The sequence below is a fragment of the Podarcis raffonei genome, chromosome 2 (genome assembly GCF_027172205.1).
Source record: "Podarcis raffonei isolate rPodRaf1 chromosome 2, rPodRaf1.pri, whole genome shotgun sequence".
Taxonomy (NCBI): domain Eukaryota; kingdom Metazoa; phylum Chordata; class Lepidosauria; order Squamata; family Lacertidae; genus Podarcis; species Podarcis raffonei.
In genome coordinates, this window is record NC_070603.1 from 115798845 (window position 1) to 115821179 (window position 22335).

Sequence of the window (22335 nt, forward strand, 5' to 3'; positions counted from 1 at the left end):
AGCAATTTCCACCCAATGGTATTCAGGGGCATATACTGCCTTCAACAGTGAACATCAGGGTTAGTGTATTGTCTAAAATAATACAGTAGTACCTTGGATTACATACGCTTCAGGTTACATACGCTTCAAGTTACAGACTCCGCTAACCCAGAAATAGTACATCGGGTTAAGAACTTTGCTTCAGGATGAGAACAGAAATCGCGCAGTGGCAGCGCGGCGGCAGCGGGAGACCCCATTAGCTAAAGTGGTGCTTCAGGTTAAGAAAAGTTTCAAGTTGAGAACGGACCTCCAGAACGAATTAAATACGTAACTAGAGGTACCACTGTACAGCGATAGTGCTGACTTAATGTCAATAATTCCATGGCATGGGAGCTGCCACACTGAAAGGCTGACTCCCTGCAAATGCAGAACGAACATTATTATTATTATTATTTATTAAATTTGTATACCGCCCCTCATCTGAAGATCACAACAGAAAAAGTACAAAATGGGAACATAAAATACATAATGAAACAAACCAATAATTGCCCCTCCCACAAACACATTTAAAAAGCCATAGAAAGTTAATCAGACGAATGCCTTGTTGAAGAGGAATGTTTTCACGTAGTGCCTAAAGATATGTAATGATGGCTCCAGGGGAGCCTCCCTGGGGAGGGCATTCCACAAACGGGGAGCCTCCAAAGTAATAATAATAATATTTTATTATTTATACCCCACCCATCTGGCTGGGTCTCCCCAGCCACCCTGGGCAGCTTCCAACAAAGTATTAAAATACAGTGGTCTGTTAAACATTAAAAGCTTCCCTAAACAGGGCTGCCTTCAGATGTCTTCTAAAAGTCTGGTAGTTGTTCTTCTCTTTGACATCTGGTGGGGATGTCAAAGAGAATAACAACTACCAGTAAGGACCCGTACTCGTGTTGCCACCGTCTGGACTCCTCATGTAGGAGGCACACAAAGAAGGGATGATGGTCACAGGGTCCAGGGTGGTTTGGACAGTCCGTGAGAGAACCCCACCTGGGCTCAGCCACTATCTTTGCGTGAATTGACACAGAAAATAAATCCTGGGAAAGTGCCCCAGCTCATCAAGTGAAGCTGACCTGTGGTGGCATCTGTGGAGATGGGGCCGTGGCGCTTGCGGCCAGTGAGTCCATAAAGGTTGAACTTGTATCTGCGGGAAGGAACCAGATTGGGGACGATGGTCTCGCGGAAGGCTCCCTCCACTGGGATTGCCTGAGGTTTGCCCTCAGCGTCCTTGTACTGGATCAGGAAAGAGTCAAAGTTCCCCGTGGGGACAGTCCAGGAGAGACGGATGGAATCAGTGGTGATATCCAAGGCTGAGAGCTCTCCCAAGCTGGGCTGAGGAGCTGGCGTTGTTGGTAGTACAGCTGAAAAATGGAGAAACAGAGAAAGTGCATCTTAAGGGATGGGGGAAGCAAGAGGTAAGAGAAGCAGAAGGCTCTCAGGAGCAGGGAGATCCCCAGGCTGGGAGCAATTGAGGGCTCCTTTGTCATGTGACAAAGACACATGAGAGCAGAAGCAGCAAAGCAGGCTGGGAAGTGCAGGGACGGCACAGTCATTTGGGCCTACTAAAGTTATTCAGGCCTAACTGCTAACTGTTGAGTCATTCTGACATGTGACTGAGTAGCCAGTTTCTCTTTTGTGTTCTCTGTAAGATGTCAGTGAGAGTCTGTCTGCTTTAGCTGTGAGCAGAGTCAGTATGTAATCTCAGTCAAACTGTTTGGAACCATGTTGTTTATGAAGAAGTTTATTTTAAATTCAGTAAAGCTTTTATTCTTTAAAACTCTGCATTATTAGTTTACGCTGCGCGTCATCCTTTGGAGGTGACATTGAGGATACAGACAGTAGCAGAGAAAATTATCAACTGTCCTGAGCTGATTCTCAGGAATAGAGGAATCTGCCTTATATACTGAGTCAGGTCACAGAGAAAAAATTCATTTGACCTACCAAGGTGGTTCTTGGGAAAATAAGAAGCTACCTTATGCTGAGTTGGACAATTGGTCCATCTAGCTCAGTAGTATCCAGACTGCTAGCAGCTCTCCAGGGTATCAGGCAAGAAATCTTTCCCAGCCGTACCTAGAGATGTTGGGACTGAATCTGGGACCTTCTGCATGCAGAGCTGTGGCCTAAGCTGTGGCCTCTTGACCATGTGTTATGGCTTGCAGAAGGTATTTAGAACCTCCCCTTGCTGACCTGTGACTGTGTCAGTAGAAACTGGACCCAGACGCTTGCGACCAGAGACTCCGTAAAGGTTGAACTTGTATCTTCGAGAAGGCACGAGGCTGGAGACGGTGACTTCGCGGGAAGCTCCGTCCACTGGAAGGGCCTGAGGCTTCCCCTCCGCATCCTTGTACTGGACCAGGAAGGAGTCGAAGCTCCCAATGGGGACAGTCCAGGAGAGACGGACAGAGTCGGTGGTGACGTCCGAGACTGAGAGCTCTCCCAAGCTGGGCTGAGGAGCAGGCGTTGTTGGTAGTGGGGCTGCGAAACAGAGGAGGAAGAGATGAGAATGTACATTTTAACGGATGTGGGAAGGAAGAGATGAGACAGAGGCAGAAGGTTCTTTTAATGAACTCTGTGATATCTGGCTGGCCTTGAGATGGGTGCTTCACCTCCAGGCCTGGTGCTTTTACTTTAAGCAAGCAAGCAAATAAACAAACCTCCATGTGACACTTTCCAATTTGCGGCAAGCGTTTTCTCCTAAAGCTGATCCCAAAGTGCCCCCTGCTTTTGGAACATGGGAAGGTAGCTGATACTGAGTCAGGCCATTGCTCCATCTAGTATTGTCTAATCCAGGGTTTCCCAAACTTGGGTCTCCAGCTGTTGTTGGACTACAGCTCCCATCATCCCTATTTTGCAGGACCAGTGGTCAGGGATGATGGGAATTATACTCCAAAAAAGAGCTGGAAACCCTGATCTACAGTGACTTGGCAGCAGCTGCTCTTCCACTGAGCTAGGTCCCTTTCCATCCTAGCCTTTTCTGAAAGGGGACAGCAGTTCTGGAGGCTTTGGGCAAACTAAATCCTAAAATAAATTGAAATGAAGTGGGGGCTTGCCAAAATAGGAATTAGCATGTGGCTGCATTATTAATTCTTTTCAAAATCGTTAAAAGCTTTGCCAACATTTTTAACTCTGTTGTGTATCTTTTTGCCCCATTCTGCTCTGGTTTGTCAGAAGCGGCTTAGTCATGCTGGCCACGTGACTGTATGCCGGCTCCCTCGGCCAGTAAAGCGAGATGAGAGCCGCAACCCCAGAGTTGTCCATGACAGGACCTAGCGGTCAGGGGTCCCTTTACCTTTACTTAGAGTAGACCCACTAATATTAACATAACAAAGTTAGTTCTGTCCATTAATTCTCCTGGGTTTACTCTGAGTAGAAAGTAACTGGATACAACCACATGAAGATACAGAAGCAGTTTGGAAGTTTATCCCATCTGAAAATCCAGTTCCTCGAGCCAAGATGGAAATGTGAGCCTGGAGAGAATGCCTCCCCAAACCTGGTGGCCTCCAGACTGGGGGGGAAGGGTGGTTGCTGACCTGTCTCTGCTTCTGTGGAGATGGGGCCCAGACGCTTCCGGCCCAAGACACCATAGAGGTTGATCTGGTATCTGTGGGACGGGGCCAAGTCGTGGAGGTGGAGAGAGCGGAGGCGCCCGTCAACAGGGAGAACCTGGGGTTTGCCCTGAGCGTCTTGGTATTGGATGATGAAAGAGTCAAAGTCCCCGGCCTCCACAGTCCAGGAGACGTCAAGGGAGTTTGGCATGGCATTACCAGCTGTTAGCTCTCCAAGCTTGAGTGCTGGAGTGGGCTTCACCATCAGTTGATCTGGAACAGAGAGAAGAATAAGGAGTCAATGGCCACCATGAGAGAGAGAGAGAGAGAGAGAGAGAGAGAGAGAGAGAGAGAGAGAGAGAGAGATGCTTCTTCCAACTTATCACCTATGCCAGAGGGTGTCGTGTTCTGCCCAGCACTGGCATCACCACCTGGCATCATTGCCAGGGCCCTTACAGGCTCAGCTGCTGACTGCTTGTCTGGACACCCTTAATTTTCACCCCCTTTCCTTCCGGCACTCTCTTTTTTAAAAAAACAACATAATTTTTATTGAGTTTTCCAAAATTAAATTTCGCATAAATTACCTAAACTTCCTAACTACCATGTTACTCAAAGTGAGTATCGACCTCCTTCCCACCCTCTTTCTGACTTCCCCATTTTTTTTGGTCAGATCATTCGCATTTTTATAACCACTTCTTTACTAAATACTATCTTTATCATTCACCCTCTTATATGTAAATTAGCTCCTTAATTTCACATTGCATAACATTTCATGTTAAAGCTGCAAACGTTTTCAAATATTTACAATTTTCTTTCCAATAAATTATAAATTTGCTCCAGTCCTTAAGAAACAATTCATCGTGCCGGTTTCTTATCTTTCCCGTTAACTTTGCCAATTCAATATATTCTACCATCTTTATCTGCCAGTCTTCAAGGGAGGGGAGTTCTTGCTGCTTCCATCGTTGGGCCATCAAAATTCTTGCAGCCGTTGTGGCATATATAAGCAAATTTACATCATTTTTTTGAATTTCCTCATCAATTAACACCAATAAGAAGGCCTCTGGTTTTTTAACCAAAATTATAACCTCCCGGCACTCTGAACACTGCCTGGCAAAAGGATCTAGCCACTATTTTAATCTCCCACAATGCCCTCAAGCAAGCATTGCTTTGGGTTTCATGGAAAACGTCAGTGGTGGCGAAAGCTGCATATTCCTGCATTGCAGGAATAGGCGATCCTCAGTGTCCCTTCCAATGGGATGATTCCATGATTCTATATGACAATCGAAATGAATAATTCGCTCTGACATGGGGGGGAAACGCACTTCTGGGGCACAGTGGCAACTTCGTTTGTATTTATATACATGCACCCTCGGTCTGCATTGCAGATGGAGACGCAGTGACGCCCCTGCTCCTGAGACAGAATGGAAATAAATTGCTTCCCCTGTAAAAGAATTATGGTTGCTGTGACCTCAGCTGACCTGTGACCGCACTAGTGGAAATGGGGCCAATCCGCTTGCGACCAGAGATCCCATAGAGATTGAACTTGTATCTACGGGAAGGCAGGAGGCTAGAAATGGTGACCTCGCGAGAACCTCCGTCCACCGGAAGGGCCTGAGGCCTCCCCTCCGCATCCTTGTATTGGACCAGGAAGGAGTCAAAGTTCCCAGTGGGGACTGTCCAGGAGAGGCGGAGAGAATCACTAGAGACATCAACAGCTGAGAGCTCCCCTAGGGTGGGTTGTGGTGGCGTCGTCACTGCTGAGGCTAAAACACAGAGGGAGAGAAAAGGGGGGTGAAGAGTGAAGTACAGTCGGGAACTCTTCTGCTCCTGTAAAAATTAAGTCATGATTAGAAGAATACAAAAGGTCTCCCAGTATGCTCCTCCTAAGCCTTAGGGCCTATGGCATAGAGCAGACTGAAGAGCTGTACCAAAAGGTAAGATGAGATAAACTCGCCTATTGTTTTTTCCTGACAGCAAGGCTAGAAAGCAGGCACTCATAATTAGGGATGCTGGAGAATGCCAATTGGATCAGAAACAGGTGCAGAAATCACCTGTTTGCAGATTCACTAGTTGCCAGGACAAGATTAAGATAATGCAAATGCAAGTGGGCAGTTCTTGACAGCGTATTTCAAAGCTTCAAATAACTATCACCACTGGTGACTGGCGCCCAAATGATGCATAAAAGCTATGGCCATGGTGATCTGTATGCACTGGTAACCTCAGGATTAAACTTTTGCAATGCGCTCTGTGTGGGGCTACCCTGGTGCCTGGTCCAGTGCAAAATGCTGTGGCTACACTCTTGGTGGGGACAGACTGTTGCCATTGCATAAATCTAGTGCTTAAAAGCTTGCACGGGTTGCCCATATGTTAGAAAGCCAAGTTCAGGGGTCATGTATTAGTTCACAAGGCCCTTAACAACTTGGGTGCAGGATTGTTGAAGGACCGACTGATCCCTTATATCCCTGTCTGATCACCGAGATCTTTTGGGCAAGGCTGTCGTGGTGGTTCCCCAGAGCTCAGGTCCACAGCTTGTAACGACTAGAATCCCCCACATTATGTGGTGTGGGCCCAAGCATGTGAAACTCCGTCTCAAGTGCGATTGGGCACCCTCAATGCTGAACTTCCGCTGCATGAGAAAAGCCACATCTACAATGTGCAATTATAGCTTCCTTATTCCAACTTTGTCTTTTATTTCCCCACTGAAATAAATCATGGGAGCTATAGTTTGTTAAGGGAGCCAAGGATTCCTCAGGAGATCTATGCCAAGAACCTCCTGCATGCAAAACGCTTGATCTACCATGGAGCTACAGAATTGTGTTGTATATAAAGCAAGAAAAATGATGGTGGTGGGGTAAGGTAAAGGGACCCCTGACCATCAGGTCCAGTCGTGGCTGACTCTGGGGTTGCGGCGCTCATCTCGCTTTATTGGCCAAGGGAGCAGGCATACAGCTTCTGGGTCATGTGCCCAGCATGACCAAGCCGCTTCTAGTGAACCAGGGCAGCGCATGGAAACGCCGTTTACCTTCCCGCCGGAGTGGTACCTATTTATCTACTTGTACTTTGATGTGCTTTCGAACTGCTAGGTTGGCAGGAGCAGGGACCGAGAAATGGCAGCTCACCCTGTCACAGGGATTCGAACCACTGAAAGTGCCATAAATGTAGTGCAAATGGAGCTGGGAAAGTAGTTCACGAGGGAGAGGGAAAAGGAACTTTCACCCCAATGTTAAAATAAATGTAAAAAGTAAGTATCTGCTTGTGGCCAGGCTATCACTTGAGCAGAGAAGTTTTTCTCTCCTCCCACCACCCAAGAAAGACCCTTCAGGTGTCGAGCTCAAAAGGTATGCCTGAAAGAGAACAGAAATTCATAGGCTTGGGTGCATCTTCTTCTGATGCTGCAGATGTGCCCTGAGGAAGAAAGGAGAAAAGCGTGTCCGGAGGGGGGGGGAGACCACAGCCCAGTTGGCCACTTCATCCACTGCTGACCTGTGACAGCCTCCACGGGCAGGGGGCCATAGCGCTTGCCGCGGTAAAGTCCGTAGAGGTTAAACGTGTATCTGTGGGAGGGCTCCAGGTTGGGGACAGTGAGCGTGCGGGAAGCCCCATCCACGGGCAACGCCTGCGGCCTCCCATCTGCATCTTCATACTCCACTAGAAAGGAGTCAAAATTCCCAGTTGGGACAGTCCAGGAGAGACGGGCCGAGTCACTGGTGATGTCAGAAACAGACAGCTGGTCTAGGCTCAGCTGAACAACGGTGACCTTTTCTGTGGTGGCCTTTGGTGGCGTTCCTACAGCAGCTAAAACAGAGAGAAAGTGTAACCCCATAGTGGTGGGACAATACGTAGGGCAGGGGTGGGGGACTCTGTTACCAGCTTGAAGGATGCATTCCCTTCTGGTCAACCTCTGAAAGTCCCCAGACCAATGGTGGGTGTGGTTAGAGTCAAAAGGGGGTGGAGCCATGAATGTCAATGTTGCCTTTGCAAATTGGTTTCTCCCAATTTCTCCTTTTTCTAGTTTTGGGTTCAGCTTCATGGGCATAGCCACGATTTTTGTTGGGGGGCAGCAGGACTTTATTAGGGTAGCAGAACCAATGTGATTGGTCAGTATTTCCATTGTTTTACTTGAACGGCGGGGCAGGGCGGCAGCTGCCCCCTCTGGCTACGCCCATGTTCAACTTGTTGTATTTCTGCAGCAATTTCAAATTTACTTTGGGTTTTTTTGGGATTTTTAAAAATAAGGCACTATAAAAATTCAGCTGCAGATATCTTACACCATGGGAGACAGAGGCCCTTTAAGAGTCATGCTTTCCCTGCTAAAAGAAACATGGGATTTCTGGTTTGTTAAAGGAGATGAGAATTGTTAGGAGACTTTTAGCAAACTAGAGTATATGTTGGTCCCATTGCAATCTCAAATTTCCTGCAATCCTTTTACCTGGGCCCATTTAAACTTGCCATAAATGGAGAGCAAATGGGCTGAGTCACTGGTGATGTCAAACAGGGCTGTGACAGTGGTTCGCGATGGAGAGGGAGAAGGAACTTTCAGCTCAGTGTTAAGATAAATATAAAATGTAAGTACAGTCATAGCCTGGAAGTTGAACAGAATCCGTTCGACTTCCAAAATGTTTGACTTCCAAAATGCGGCTTCTGATTGGCTGCAGAAACCTCCTGCATCTAGTCGGAAGCCTCAGAAGCCTCATCGTACGTTCAGCTTCCAGAAGAACGTTTGAAAACCGGAACATTCACTTCCGGTTTTTGATCGTTCAGGAGCTGGAACGTTCGACTCCCAAGGCGTTCGGGAACTGAGGTACGATTGTATCTGCTTGTGGCCAGGCTATCACTCGAGCAGAGAGGTTTCTCTCTCCTCCCGCCACCCAAGAAAGGGCCTTCAGGTGCAGAGCTAAAAAGGTATGCCTGAAAGAGAACAGAAATTCATAGACTGGGGTGCATCTTCTTCCGATGCTGCAGATGCGCCCTGAGGAAGAAAGGAGAAAAGCGTGTCCAGGACAGGGGGAGGGGAAAGACCACATCGCGGTCGATCACTTCATCCACTGCTGACCTGTGACAGCCTCCACTGCCAGGGGGCCATAGCGCTTGCCGCGGTAAAGTCCGTAGAGGTTAAACGTGTATCTGTGGGAGGGCTCCAGGTTGGGGACAGTGAGCGTGCGGGAAGCCCCATCCACGGGCAACGCCTGCGGCCTCCCATCTGCATCTTCGTACTCCACTAGAAAGGAGTCAAAATTCCCAGTTGGGACAGTCCAGGAGAGACGGGCCGAGTCACTGGTGATGTCAGAAACAGACAGCTGGTCTAGGCTCAGCTGAACAACGGTGACCTTTTCTGTGGTGGCCTTTGGTGGCGTTCCTACAGCAGCTAAAACAGAGAGAAAGTGTAACCCCATAGCGGTGGGACAAGATGTAGGGCAGCAGTTGGGGACTCTGTTACCAGCCTGAGGGATGCATTCCCTTCAGGTCAACCTCTCAAAGTCCCCAGGCCAATGGTGGGTGTGGCTAGAGGCAAAAGGGGGTGGAGCCATGAATGTCAATGTTGCCTTTGTAAAGTAGGCTGTTTTCTGCATGCACTCAAACACGTCTCTCTATCCCCCACCCACCCACCATAGCTGTCAACGTTTCCCTTTTTTTAAGGGAAGTTCCCTTATTCCGAATAGGATTCCTCGCAAGAAATGGGAAAAGTTGACAGTATGCCACCCACCCAAGCAAGCAAGCAAGCAGAACAGCATCAGAATCCGAGGACACAATCCAAATCAGGCCAAAAGACTTGGGTGCAAAACAAGGCTTGTGAGGGGTGTGTTCAGTGGATCATTCCAAGGGCCAGACATAAGTTGCCTTATGGCTCCCAGGCCAAATGAGGTACCCTAACCCATAGAGAGCTAAACTATATGTGAAAAGGGCACTGCATACTGGTAGGCATGGACAAAGCAGTCAGCTTTGGTTTCTCACAATTTCTCCATTTTCTAGTTTTGGGTTCACATTCATGCGCATAGCCAGGGGGGCAGAAGCGATGTGATTGGTCAATATTTCTAGTGTTTTACTTGATCTGGGGGGCAGCTGCCCCCCATTGTCTATGCCTATGTTCAGCTTGTTGCATTTCCGCAGCAGTTTTAAATTGATTTGAGGTTTTTTTCAGATTTTTAAAAATAAGACACTATGAAAATTTAGCTGCAGATATCTTACACCATGGGAGACAGAGGCCCTTTAAGAGCCATGGCTTCCCTTCTAAAAGAATCCTAGGATTTCTGGTGCGTTAAGGGAGATGAGAGTTGTTAGGAGACCCTTAGCAAACCAGACTTTGAAACCTAGTGAGTCTCATAGCCATCTCAAATTTTCTACAATCCTTTTACCTAGGCTCCTTCAAACTTGCCATAAGCGGAGGGCAAATGGGCTGAGTCACTGGTGATGTCAAACAGGGCTGTGAAAGTGGTTTGCAGTGGAGAGGGAGAAGGAACTTTCAGCTCAGTGTTAAGATAAATGTAAGAAGTAAGTATCTGCTTGTGGCCAGGCTATCACTCGAGCAGAGAGGTTTTTCTCTCCTCCCACCACCCAAGAAAGGCCCTTCAGGTGCAGAGCTCAAAAGGTATGCCTGAAAGAGAACAGAAATTCATAGGCTGGGGAGCATCTTCTTCCGATGCTGCAGATGCACCCTGAGGAAGAATGGAGAAAAGCGTGTCCAGGGCAAGGGGAGGGGAAAGACCACATCGCGGTCGATCACTTCATCCACTGCTGACCTGTGACAGCCTCCACGGGCAGGGGGCCATAGCGCTTGCCGCGGTAAAGTCCGTAGAGGTTAAACGTGTATCTGTGGGAGGGCTCCAGGTTGGGGACAGTGAGCGTGCGGGAAGCCCCATCCACGGGCAACGCCTGCGGCCTCCCATCTGCATCTTCGTACTCCACTAGAAAGGAGTCAAAATTCCCAGTTGGGACAGTCCAGGAGAGACGGGCCGAGTCACTGGTGATGTCGGAAACAGACAGCTGGTCTAGGCTCAGCTGAACGACGGTGACCTTTTCTGTGGTGGCCTTTGGTGGCGTTCCTACAGCAGCTAAAACAGAGAGAAAGTGTAACCCCATAGCGGTGGGACAAGATGTAGGGCAGCAGTTGGGGACTCTGTTACCAGCCTGAGGGATGCATTCCCTTCAGGTCAACCTCTCAAAGTCCCCAGGCCAATGGTGGGTGTGGCTAGAGGCAAAAGGGGGTGGAGCCATGAATGTCAATGTTGCCTTTGTAAAGTAGGCTGTTTTCTGCATGCACTCAAACACGTCTCTCTATCACCCAAGCAAGCAAGTGCAGTATCAGAATCCAAGGACACAATCCAAGTCAGACCAAAAGACAAAAGCAAGGCTTGTGAGGGGTGTGTCTAGCGGATGGTTCCAACGGGCAGAGTGAGATGCCTGGAAGGCTACTTATGGCTCCCAGGCCAAATGAGGTTCCCTAATCCAAAGAGACCTAAACTATATGTGAAACGGGTAATGCATACTGGTAGGCATGGACAAAGCAGTCATTTCTGGTTCTTCCCAGTTTCTCCTTTTTCTAGTTTCGGGTTTAGCTTGTTGCATTTCTGCAACAGTTTCAACTTTATCTTATTTTTAAAAAGAAAATAAGGCACAATGAAAATTCAGCTGCAAATATGTTACACCGCTGGCGACTGAGGCCCAGTGTCAGAGTCATGGCTTCCCTCCTGGGTAGTTTTTTTAACGGAGTTTAGAGTTGCTAGGAGAAGTTTAACAAGCTAGATTTTCCTGGCCCACAGTTCTCCAGCAATTGTGGCCGGGATGAAGAACCCAATGCCTTTCAGATGTTTTTGGACTACAACTCCTATCATCCCAGGCCATCAACCATGCTGGCTGGGCCTGATGGGACCTGGGGTCCAAAAACATCTGGAGGGTCATAGGGTCTCCATCACTAGTCAGACAAAATCCCCAATCACCTGCTCCCTCTTCCTTTTTTAAACGGAGTGGAGGTGTCCGATATTAAATTGGGACAGTTTACATACAAAGCAATTGATCTATCATGTAGCTATGGAATTGTGGAGGCACATGGTGCTGTATATTTAAGGAAGCAAGACTATGCAAGTCCCCATGCCACCTCAAATTTTCTACAATCTGTCTCCACAGGCCCCTTCAAACCTGCCATAAATGTAGTGCAAATGGGGCTGGAAAAATGGTTTGCGACGGAGAGGGAGAAGGAACTTTCAGCTCAATGTTACGATGAATGTAAAAAGGAAGTATCTGCCTGTGGGCCAGGCTATCACTCGAGCAGAGAGGTTTTTCTCTCCTCCCGCCACCCAAGAAAGGCCCTTCAGGTACAGAGCTCAAAAGGTGTGCCTGAAAGAGAACAGAAATTTGTAGGCTGGGGTGCATCTTCTTCCGATGCTGCAGATGCGCCCTGAGGAAGAAAGGAGAAAAGCGTGTCCAGGACAGGGGGAGGGGAAAGACCACATCGCGGTCGATCACTTCATCCACTGCTGACCTGTGACAGCCTCCACTGCCAGGGGGCCATAGCGCTTGCCGCGGTAAAGTCCGTAGAGGTTAAACGTGTATCTGTGAGAGGGCTCCAGGTTGGGGACAGTGAGCGTGCGGGAAGCCCCATCCACGGGCAACGCCTGCGGCCTCCCATCTGCATCTTCGTACTCCACTAGAAAGGAGTCAAAATTCCCAGTTGGGACAGTCCAGGAGAGACGGGCCGAGTCACTGGTGATGTCAGAAACGGACAGCTGGTCCAGGCTGAGCTGAACGACGGTGACCTTTTCTGTGGTGGCCCCTGGTGGCGTTCCTACAGCAGCTAAAACAGAAAGAAAGTGTAACCCCATAGCGGTGGGACAAGACGTAGGGCAGGGGTGGGGGACTCTGTTACCAGCTTGAAGGATGCATTGTCTTTTGGTCAACCTTCCAAAGTCCCCAGGCCAATGGTGGGTGTGGCTAGAGGCAAAAGGGGGTGGAGCCATGAATGTCAATGTTGCCTTTGTAAAGTAGGCTATTTTCTGCATACAGTCAGACATGTCTCTCTATCCCCCACCCAAGCAAGCACAAGCAATATCAGAGTCCAAGGACACATTCCAAGTCAGGCCAAAAGACTTGGGTGCAAAGCAAGGCTTGTGAGGGGTATGTCCTGAGGGGAGGGTGTGTGTCCAGCGGAGAGTTCCAAGGGGTGTGTTCAGTGGATCATTCCAAGTGCCAGACTGAGATGCCTGGAGGGCCGCATAAGGCTCCCAGACCAAATGAGATTCCCCAACCCTGAGTGAGAGCTAAACTACTACTACTATTAAAATTTGTATACTGCACTTCACCCATAGATCTCAGGGCAGTTCACAACATAAAAAAATACAACATTCCCCCAGCACACACATTTTTGGATGTATTGCTTGGCTGGAGAACTGCATTGTGAACCTTGGAGAAGTACACATCTCAAAGAATGGTTGTGTTTGGGTCTGCTTGTTGCTTTGGAAAGTGTGAATTGGGGAGAGATTTACTGAGAAGTGCAAAATGATTCAATTTGGTCCCCCATCAATTTGGGTGCTTCTCCTTTCCGCTACACTGACTATGTAACTGTATCTTTGAGGGATGTGCAGAAAGGCACAGATGGATCAGCAGGGGTGGGAAAGAGAAGAGTAAAAGACAAATAGGAAAGAGAAGGAACAGATAGAATGTCTGGAAGAGGTTCGTGTCAACACAGCTACTGTAAAATCAGGGAGAAAGCAATAAGTTTGACTGTTAGGTGGCCACTTATGACACCGCTGCTGCTTCCTGAGGAAAGAAGGACATTAATAAGGAGGGTGGGAATTCTGAAACACCTCCAGGCGAGGAGGCACACGAAGAAGGGCCTCAGACGATGGTCACAGGGTCCAGGTTGGTTTGGACAGTCCCACATGGGCTCAGCCACTAGCTTTGCATGAAATGACACAGAAAATAGATCCCGGAAAAGTGCCCCAGCTCATCAAGTGAAGCTGACCTGTGGTGGCATCTGTGGAAATGGGGCCGTGACGCTTGCGGCCAGTGAGTCCATAAAGGTTGAACTTGTATCTGCGGGAAGGAACCAGATTGGGGACGATGGTCTCGCGGAAGGCTCCCTCCACTGGGATTGCCTGAGGTTTGCCCTCAGCGTCCTTGTACTGGATCAGGAAAGAGTCAAAGTTCCCCGTGGGGACTGTCCAGGAGAGACGGATGGAATCACTGGTGGCATCAGAAGCAGAGAGCTCCCCCAGGCTGGGAGGAGTTGGCTGTTCCTGTGATGATGCTGGAGGAACAGAAAGAAGTAGATGCTGCTGAACAAATGCTCTCCTAGGTGGGCAGTTTAGAAGATAAACGAACTGAGGAGGGCGCATATTATGGAAGTTTATAAGAAGGTGGAGGAGAACTGTATTACAAGATTTAGGAGAAACACAAATTTCAAAAGACGAATGTGTTTCAGTTTGTGTATTGGTTTGGAAAAAGTGAATTGGGTGGATTTACCAATAAATTCAAAATGTTTCAGTTTTCTCCCCAATCCCTACTCAGAACATACAAAGATTGCTCCTCTCACCCACCCACTGATTGAGTAACTGTATCCTGAGAGGAGTCCCTTGGAACCAAGGCCTATGAAATCAATGGGAAAGCAATAAATGTGAGTGTTCGGCAGCCACTTCTGACACCGCTGATGCCCTCTGAGAAAACAAGAAAACTAAAACACATCCAGCCCAAATGACTCTTGCTGCTGACCTGTGGTGGCATCTGTGGAGATGGGGCCGAGGCGTTTGCGGCCAGTGAGTCCGTAAAGGTTGAACTTGTATCTGCGGGAAGGAACCAGATTGGGGACGACGGTCTCACGGAAAGCTCCCTCCACTGGAATCGCCTGAGGTTTGCCCTCAGCGTCTTTGTACTGGATCAGGAAAGAGTCAAAGCTCCCCGTGGGGACAGTCCAGGAGAGACGGACGGAATTGCTGGTGGCATCAGAAGCAGAGAGCTCACCCAGGCTGGGAGCAATTGAAGGTTCCTTTGGAAGTGATGCTGGGGAAACAGATAGTAGTAGAGAGAAAAATCATTTGACCTACCAGGGTGGTTCTCAGGAACATAAGAAGCTAGCTTATACTGAGTTGGACCATTGGTCCATCTAGTTCAGTAGTATCCAGACTGACTGCTAGCAGCTCTCCAAGATATCAGACAAGAAGCCTCTCCTGGCCCTATCTGGAGATGTCAGGGACTGAATCTTGGACCTTCTCCATGCAGAGCAGAAGCTATAACCCTAAGCTGTGGCCTCTTGACCATGTATTATGGCTTGCAAAAGGTCTTTAGAACCTCCCCTTGCTGACCTGTGACTGTGTCAGTAGAAACTGGACCCAGACGCTTGCGACCAGAGACTCCGTAAAGGTTAAACTTGTATCTTCGGGAAGGCACGAGGTTGGAGACAGTGACCTCACGGGAACTTCCATCCACTGGAAGGGCCTGAGGCTTCCCCTCCGCATCCTTGTACTGGACCAGGAAGGAGTCGAAGTTCCCAGTGGGGACAGTCCAGGAGAGACGGACAGAGTCAGTGGTGACGTCCAAGACTGAGAGCTCTCCCAAGCTGGGCTGAGGAGCAGGCGTTGTTGGTAGTGGGGCTGCGAAACAGAGGAGGAAGAGATGAGAATGCACATCCTAACGGATGTGAGAAGGAAGAGATGAGACAGAGGCAGGAGACCCTCCTTATGAGCTCTGTGACAGCTGGTTGACCTAGAGATGGGTGTTTCATCTCCAGGGCATGTGTAAATCTGTCAAATTTAATTAAAATGCCCTTGGAGAGGAACATCAAAAACAATGACAATAGCTGAAAGAACAAAAATGAAAAAAGTTTTAGCTACTTTGACTTCCACATCTACCAAACCATGCAAATATCCTCCAAAGCATCCTGAGATCTATAGCTTTCTGGAGATCCTGTGATTTCCATTCTAAAGATCCCCTACGCCTTCGCAGAACCACAGTTCCCATGGCTCCTTAGTAGCACTGCAATTTGCATGGCTCATTAGCAGAACGACAGTTCCTGTGTTTCCTTAGTAATGGCTGTGAAATACGGTAAGCTTGCTGCTCATTTTATTTTGTCATGGGCAGACATGCACTGTGAAAAAAATCGCAGAACGAATCCTCTGCTCTCGTAGCACCACAGAACGAGATGGCGTTCCAAAGTTTTAGGATTCAGCTTGTGGCTCCATCTTTTTCTGGCCTTGCCATACCAAAAGGAGAAAGAGGACGAATGCTCTGTCAGTTAGAAAAGACATATACAGTGGTACCTCGGGTTAAATACTTAATTCGTTCCAGAGGTCCGTTCTTAACCTGAATCTGTTCTTAACCTGAAGCACCACTTTAGCTAATGGGGCCTCCCGCTGTTGCCACGCCACCGGAGCACAACTTCTGTTCTTATCCTGAAGCAAAGTTCTTAACCTGAGGTACTATTTCTGGGTTAGCGGTCTTAACCTGAAGCGTATGTAACCTGAAGCGTATGTAACCCGAGGTACCACAATACGTATACTGAATGCTTGTGCTAACCTGTGGTGGCATCAGCTGAGACAGGTCCAAGACGCTGGGGCCCAGAGATTCCATAGAGGAAGAATCTGTATCTTTGGGAAGGAACCAAATTAAGAACAGTGGCCTCGCGGGAATGTTGGTCTACGGTCAGGGCTTGGTCATTGCCCTCGGAGTCCTTGTACTGGACAAAGAAGGAGTCAAAGCTGCCAGTCGGGACACTCCATGTGAGACGGACAGAGTTGCTGGTGGCATCCGAGACTAAGAGGTCACCAAGGACAGGTTCCGGCTCAGGCTCAGGTACAGGCTCTTCGTCCCGTGATGCTGTTATGGGGAAGCAAGACGAAATATAATAAAAGGCAGAAGCAGCAGCCCTCAATAGGCCTAGAGACTCACACATAATGTTTCTAAGCCTGCGCTCTCATTCCTGCTTTCCTGGTCATGGCGGGAAAAGCAGCTGAATATGTAGGACTGCGCTATAAAATGCACCTTGAATGTCAGCCCTTGTTTTGGGTGTTTATTTTCGTTTTGCCTGTTGAAAAGACCACAGGAGTGCTTATGTGCATAGGTGGCACCCATCCTTTCATATAATCCAAGGTCACTGGTTTTTAAAAGAGCACTTTCAGCACACAAAACTTTTGCAGGGCTTCGGAGAAGGTGAAAGCATGTTACAGCACAATCCTAAATGAGTCTTACTCAGAATTCAAGGGGGCTTACACCCAGATAAGTGGGGTAACAGTCACACTTGTCCTCTGATTGTCTAGATGCAAAGGCAGATTGAATTCTGTGTACAGTTGCGTCCTGGGTGAAGCAAAAATGAAACACTACGCCCTGGAAAAGGAAATGGGTTAAAGTGGGGGAAAGACGCCACTTCCTGCAAACACAATACTATAGTTCATGGCAGGCCTTCTGCTGACCTGTGGTGACATCTGCCGTGGCTGGGCCGAGACGTTTGCGACTGGAGATGCCATAGAGATTGAATCTGTATTTGCGGGAAGGAGCCAGGCTAGGGATGGTGACTTCGCGGGAGTCCCCCTCCATGGGCAGCACTTGGGGTCTGCCCTCAGCATCTTTGTACTGGACCAGGAAGGAATCAAATCTCCCAGAGGGGACACTCCAGGAGAGGCGGACAGAACTGCTGGTGATATCTGAGGCAGAGAGTTCTCCCAGGCCGGGTGGAGCTGTCACTTCTCTCTCTGGCTTCTTTTCTGGGGCTGGGACTTTGCCTAGAGAGCAAAGAAGCAAAGAATATATTTTTTAAGGGAGTGCTGGGACTGAGATAAGGTTGGATCTGCCAGTGTCGATTTTTCTGAGTTTCTCGTTTTTCCAGGTTTCAGTTCAGTTCTCCTTTTCTACATCAACTTGCAAAAAATATATATCAGTATTTTTGTGCATTTCCCCCCTAATATTCACATTGTTGCATGCAATTTTGCACAAGACATACATCAGAGACATTTTGGTAGCAATAGACTAAAAAGTCTAATAAATTATTATTATTATTATTATTATTATTATTATTATTATTATTATTATTACTACTACTTTTAAAGCCATCTCCTCAAAGTGATTTCCATATAAGAAAATTAAAAACAGTTAAATACACAAACACAGCAAATAAATTTAAAAGAAGACAAAAACCCTAACAGGACTTGTGGTATAGACCAGGCATGTCCAACAGGTAGATCATGATCTACCGGTAGATCACTGGTAGATCATTGGCTTCCCGCAAAGAAGCTGAACAACTGTGACTCCCGTAAAAATAGCTCAACATTTTACCTCCTCCCTGAAAAAAACTCAACAACTTTGACCCGAACCCCCAAAAAGGGGGTAGATCACTGCCAGTTTTTAACTCTGTGAATATATCGCAGTCTCTTGGGAGTTGGCCAACCCTGGTATAGACCATTTATCCATCAAGGAAAGGCTGTCGGAACAAAGATGTTTAATGTCTTCAGTTGTTTATGGAAAATGTTGATGGGGCACCTGTCGTATCTCAGCAGTAATGCTATTCCACTGAAAAAGGGCAGCTGCACTAGAAGCCCTGCTCCGAGTTACTGAGTTCTTGTTGAGATAAATTGCAAGCAATATCCCCTTGAATCATAGAATTATAGAGATGGAGGTGACCACTAGGATCACCTAGTCCAACCCCCTGTGATGCAGAAATCTTTTGCCCAACATTGGGCTCAGACCCACGACCCTGAAATTAAGCATCTCGTGCTCTACCAACTGAGCTATCTCACAGGGCTAAATCAATGCATTTTATATGTTATTCCCATCTTTGTTCACACTTGGCCTAGTATACAATTTTTTTGGACGCATGATTCGGAGAACCGCCTCACAAAATTCAGAGAAGTGCATATTTTGAAAGATAGTTGTGCTTCAGTTTGTATATATAAGTCAGAATTAGTTGCGTAAAATGTGACGTGAACCATATTTCTCTCTCCCCCCCCCTCCATGTTCTGAGCTGTGCTATTTTTTATAATGGTTTATACATTACGTATTTGCAGATATTTATTTTTTGTGTTAATAGAAGTGTAGCAAATAAGATCAAAAGGAGGATGAGCAGAGCTATGCTGAAAGATAGCGCAGTAAAGTTTGTCAGGGTGGGACTAGGAAGAACTGGGCCGGAGCTGTAGAGAAATAGTGATTAAAGCAAAATTTTGTGAAATTTGCCAACTTATTCCAGAAGAAGCAACTCTGGGAAATGGTACACGATAGGAACATTATCTTATCTCCTCAGCAAATTTTCCTTATGCTTGGCAGAAAAATCCAATGATATAAGAAAGCAGAACCTCATACCTCAAACCCCATCCTTTCATATGAATCAGACCCTCCAAGTGTCCCTATTTTCCAAGGACAGTCCAGGAGCTACAAAAGCTGTCCTGGTCATAGAATCATAGAATCATAGAGTTGGAAGAGACCACAAGGGCCATCGAGTCCAACCCCCTGCCAAGCAGGAAACACCATCAGAGCACTCCTGACATATGGTTGTCAAGCCTCTGCTTAAAGACCTCCAAAGAAGGAGACTCCACCACACTCCTTGGCAGCAAATTCCACTGTCGAACAGCTCTTACTGTCAGGAAGTTCTTCCTAATGTTTAGGTGGAATCTTCTTTCTTGTAGTTTGGATCCATTGCTCCGTGTCCGCTTCTCTGGAGCAGCAGAAAACAACCTTTCTCCCTCCTCTATGTGACATCCTTTTATATATTTGAACATGGCTATCATATCACCCCTTAACCTCCTCTTCTCCAGGCTAAACATGCCCAGCTCCCTTAGCCGTTCCTCATAAGGCATCGTTTCCAGGCCTTTGACCATTTTGGTTGCCCTCCTCTGGACACGTTCCAGTTTGTCAATGTCCTTCTTGAACTGTGGTGCCCAGAACTGGACACAGTACTCCAGGTGAGGTCTGACCAGAGCAGAATACAGTGGCACTATTACTTCCCTTGATCTAGATGCTATACTCCTATTGATGCAGCCCAGAATTGCATTGGCTTTTTTAGCTGCCGCGTCACACTGTTGGCTCATGTCAAGTTTGTGGTCAACCAAGACTCCTAGATCCTTTTCACATGTAGTGCTCTCAAGCCAGGTGTCACCCATCTTGTATTTGTGCCTCTCATTTTTTTTGCCCAAGTGCAATACTTTACATTTCTCCCTGTTAAAATTCATCTTGTTTGTTTTGGCCCAGTTCTCTAATCTGTCAAGGTCGTTTTGAAGTGTGTTCCTGTCCTCTGGGGTGTTAGCCACCCCTCCCAGTTTGGTGTCATCTGCAAATTTGATCAGGATGCCCTTGAGTCCATCATCCAAGTCGTTGATAAAGATGTTGAATAAGACCGGGCCCAAGACAGAACCCTGTGGCACCCCACTAGTCACTCTTCTCCAGGATGAAGAGGAACCATTGATGAGCACCCTTTGGGTTCGGTCAGTCAGCCAGTTACAAATCCACTGAGTGGTAGCATAGTCAAGACCGCATTTTACCAGCTTCTTTACAAGAATATCATGGGGCACCTTGTCAAATGCCTTGCTGAAATCAAGGTAGGCTACATCCACTGCGTTCCCTTCATCTACCAGGCTTGTAATTCTGTCAAAAAACGAGATCAGGTTAGTCTGACATGACTTATTTTTCAGAAATCCATGCTGACTATTGGTGATCACAGCATTCCTTTCCAGGTGCTCACAGACTGTTTGCTTAATGATCTGCTCCAGAATCTTCCCTGGAATTGATGTCAGACTGACTGGGCGGTAATTATTTGGGTCCTCTCTTTTCCCCTTTTTGAAAATAGGGACAACATTTGCCCTCCTCCAGTCTGCCGGGACTTCGCCTGTTCTCCAGGAATTCTCAAAGATGACTGCCAGTGGTTCTGAAATCACATCTGCCAGTTCTTTTAATACTCTTGGATGCAGTTCATCTGGCCCTGGAGACTTGAATACATCTAGACTAGCCAAGTATTCTTGTACTATCTCCTTAGTTATTCTGGGCTGTGTTTCCTCTGCTGAATCATTTGCTCCAAATTCTTCAGGTCGGGCATTGTTTTCTTTATCGGAGAAGACTGAGGCAAAGAAGGCATTGAGGAGTTCAGCCCTTTCTGTGTCCCCTGTTTGCATTTCACCATCTTCTCCTCTGAGTGACCCCACTGTTTCTTTGTTCTTCCTTTTGCTTCGAACATACCCATAAAAGCCTTTTTTGTTGCTTTTAACCTCTCTAGCAAGCCTGAGTTCATTCTGTGCTTTAGCTTTTCTGACTTTGTGTCTACACGTGCTGGCTATTTGTTTGAATTCCTCTTTGGTGGTTTCCCCCCTTTTCCATTTTTTGTACACATCCTTTTTTAATCTTAACTCAGTTAAAAGTTCTTTAGATAGCCACCCTGGCTTCTTTAGGCACCTTCCATGTTTCCGTCTCATTGGTATTGCCTGAAGTTGTGCTTTTACTATCTCCCTCTTAACAAACTCCCAGCCATCATGAACTCCCTTTCCTTTTAGTATTACTGTCCATGGGATCTCACCCAGCACTTCCCTAAGTTTTATGAAGTCGGCTTTCTTAAAGTCGAGAAATTGAGTCCTAGTATGCTTGGCTGCTCCTTTCCGCTGTATAGTAAACTTCAGAAGAGCATGATCACTCGCGCCTAATGATCCTTCCACTTCTACCCCACTAACCAGGTCATCAACATTGGTTAGGACCAGATCTAAAATGGCTGTTCCTCTTGTAGCTTCTCCCACTTTCTGGACAATGAAGTTGTCTGCAAGGCCAGTGAGGAATCTGTTTGACCTTATGCTCTTGGCTGAGTTTGACATCCAACAAATATCCGGGTAATTGAAGTCCCCCATTACTACTATCTCCCTTCCTTTTCCATGCTTGGCCATCTGTTCCAGGAAGGCATCATCTATGTCCTCCGTTTGGCTTGGGGATCTATAGTAAACTCCCACAATGAGGTCACTGTTATTCTTCTCTCCCTTAATTTTGACCCAAATGCTCTCACTTTGGCTTTGAGGTTCTAAATCTTGGATCTCTTCACAGGTATACACATCCCTGACATATAACGCCACTCCTCCTCCTTTCTTGTCTGGTCTGTTTCTCTGAAATAGATTGTATCCCTCCATTATTACATTCCAATCGTGGGACTTATCCCACCAGGTTTCAGTGATGCCTATTATGTCATATTTAGTTTGCTGTACCAAGAGCTCAAGCTCATCTTGTTTATTTCCCATACTTTGCGCATTAGTGTACAGACATTGAAGTCCATTAATCATTCCCCCGTGTCTCTTATTTAAGGATTTTTTCCTCCCACCACTAGGTCTGCGTGCTGTTTGCTCCATTCGGTCTATGACATTTGGATGATCATCTTCATCAATTGATAGACTCCTACCTTCAGGAGCACTGTCTCCCTCCCCCACATTAGTCAGTTTAAAGCCCTCCTGATGAGGTTTCTGAGATTTTTTGCAAAAACATTCCTACCAACCGTTGTGAGGTGCAGCCCATCGCTTGCCAGAAGTCCATCTTCAAGAAACTGCATTCCGTGATCTAAGAATCCAAACCGTTCCTGTTTACACCATTTGCGAAGCCAGTTGTTCACTTCCACTATTTTTCCCTCTCTCCCTGGGCCACGTCGTTCAACTGGGAGGACAGATGAGATGACACTTTGTGCATTTAATTGCTTCAATTTCCTGCCCAGAGCCTCGTAATCTCTTTTGATCTTCTGGAGGCTATTGCTTGCAGTGTCATTGGTTCCCACATGAACCAAGAGGAAGGGGTATTTGTCAGTGGGTTTTATGATTCCTTGCAGTCGTTCAGTTACATC

At 47.2% G+C, this 22335-nt stretch overlaps 1 protein-coding gene across 6 annotated transcripts in view; it reads right to left on the minus strand.

Moving 5' to 3' along the window:
- The window catches only part of TNXB (tenascin XB), a 125521-nt gene that overhangs the window by 42067 nt on the left and 61119 nt on the right, over positions 1 to 22335 (minus strand). For 4 of the 6 annotated variants that reach the window (XM_053379059.1, XM_053379056.1, XM_053379055.1 and 1 more), the window contains 13 exons: positions 16964 to 17272; positions 16071 to 16370; positions 14861 to 15148; positions 14271 to 14558; positions 13525 to 13809; positions 12046 to 12357; positions 10307 to 10618; positions 8623 to 8934; positions 7053 to 7364; positions 5048 to 5332; positions 3555 to 3842; positions 2212 to 2499; positions 1098 to 1385 (listed from right to left, as the gene is read on the minus strand). In XM_053379059.1, coding sequence (XP_053235034.1) covers positions 1098 to 1385; positions 2212 to 2499; positions 3555 to 3842; positions 5048 to 5332; positions 7053 to 7364; positions 8623 to 8934; positions 10307 to 10618; positions 12046 to 12357; positions 13525 to 13809; positions 14271 to 14558; positions 14861 to 15148; positions 16071 to 16370; positions 16964 to 17272 — 3867 coding nt within the window. The remainder of the gene's footprint in view (positions 1 to 1097; positions 1386 to 2211; positions 2500 to 3554; positions 3843 to 5047; positions 5333 to 7052; positions 7365 to 8622; positions 8935 to 10306; positions 10619 to 12045; positions 12358 to 13524; positions 13810 to 14270; positions 14559 to 14860; positions 15149 to 16070; positions 16371 to 16963; positions 17273 to 22335) is intronic. The other 2 variants (XM_053379057.1, XM_053379058.1) reach the window with 2 other exon arrangements.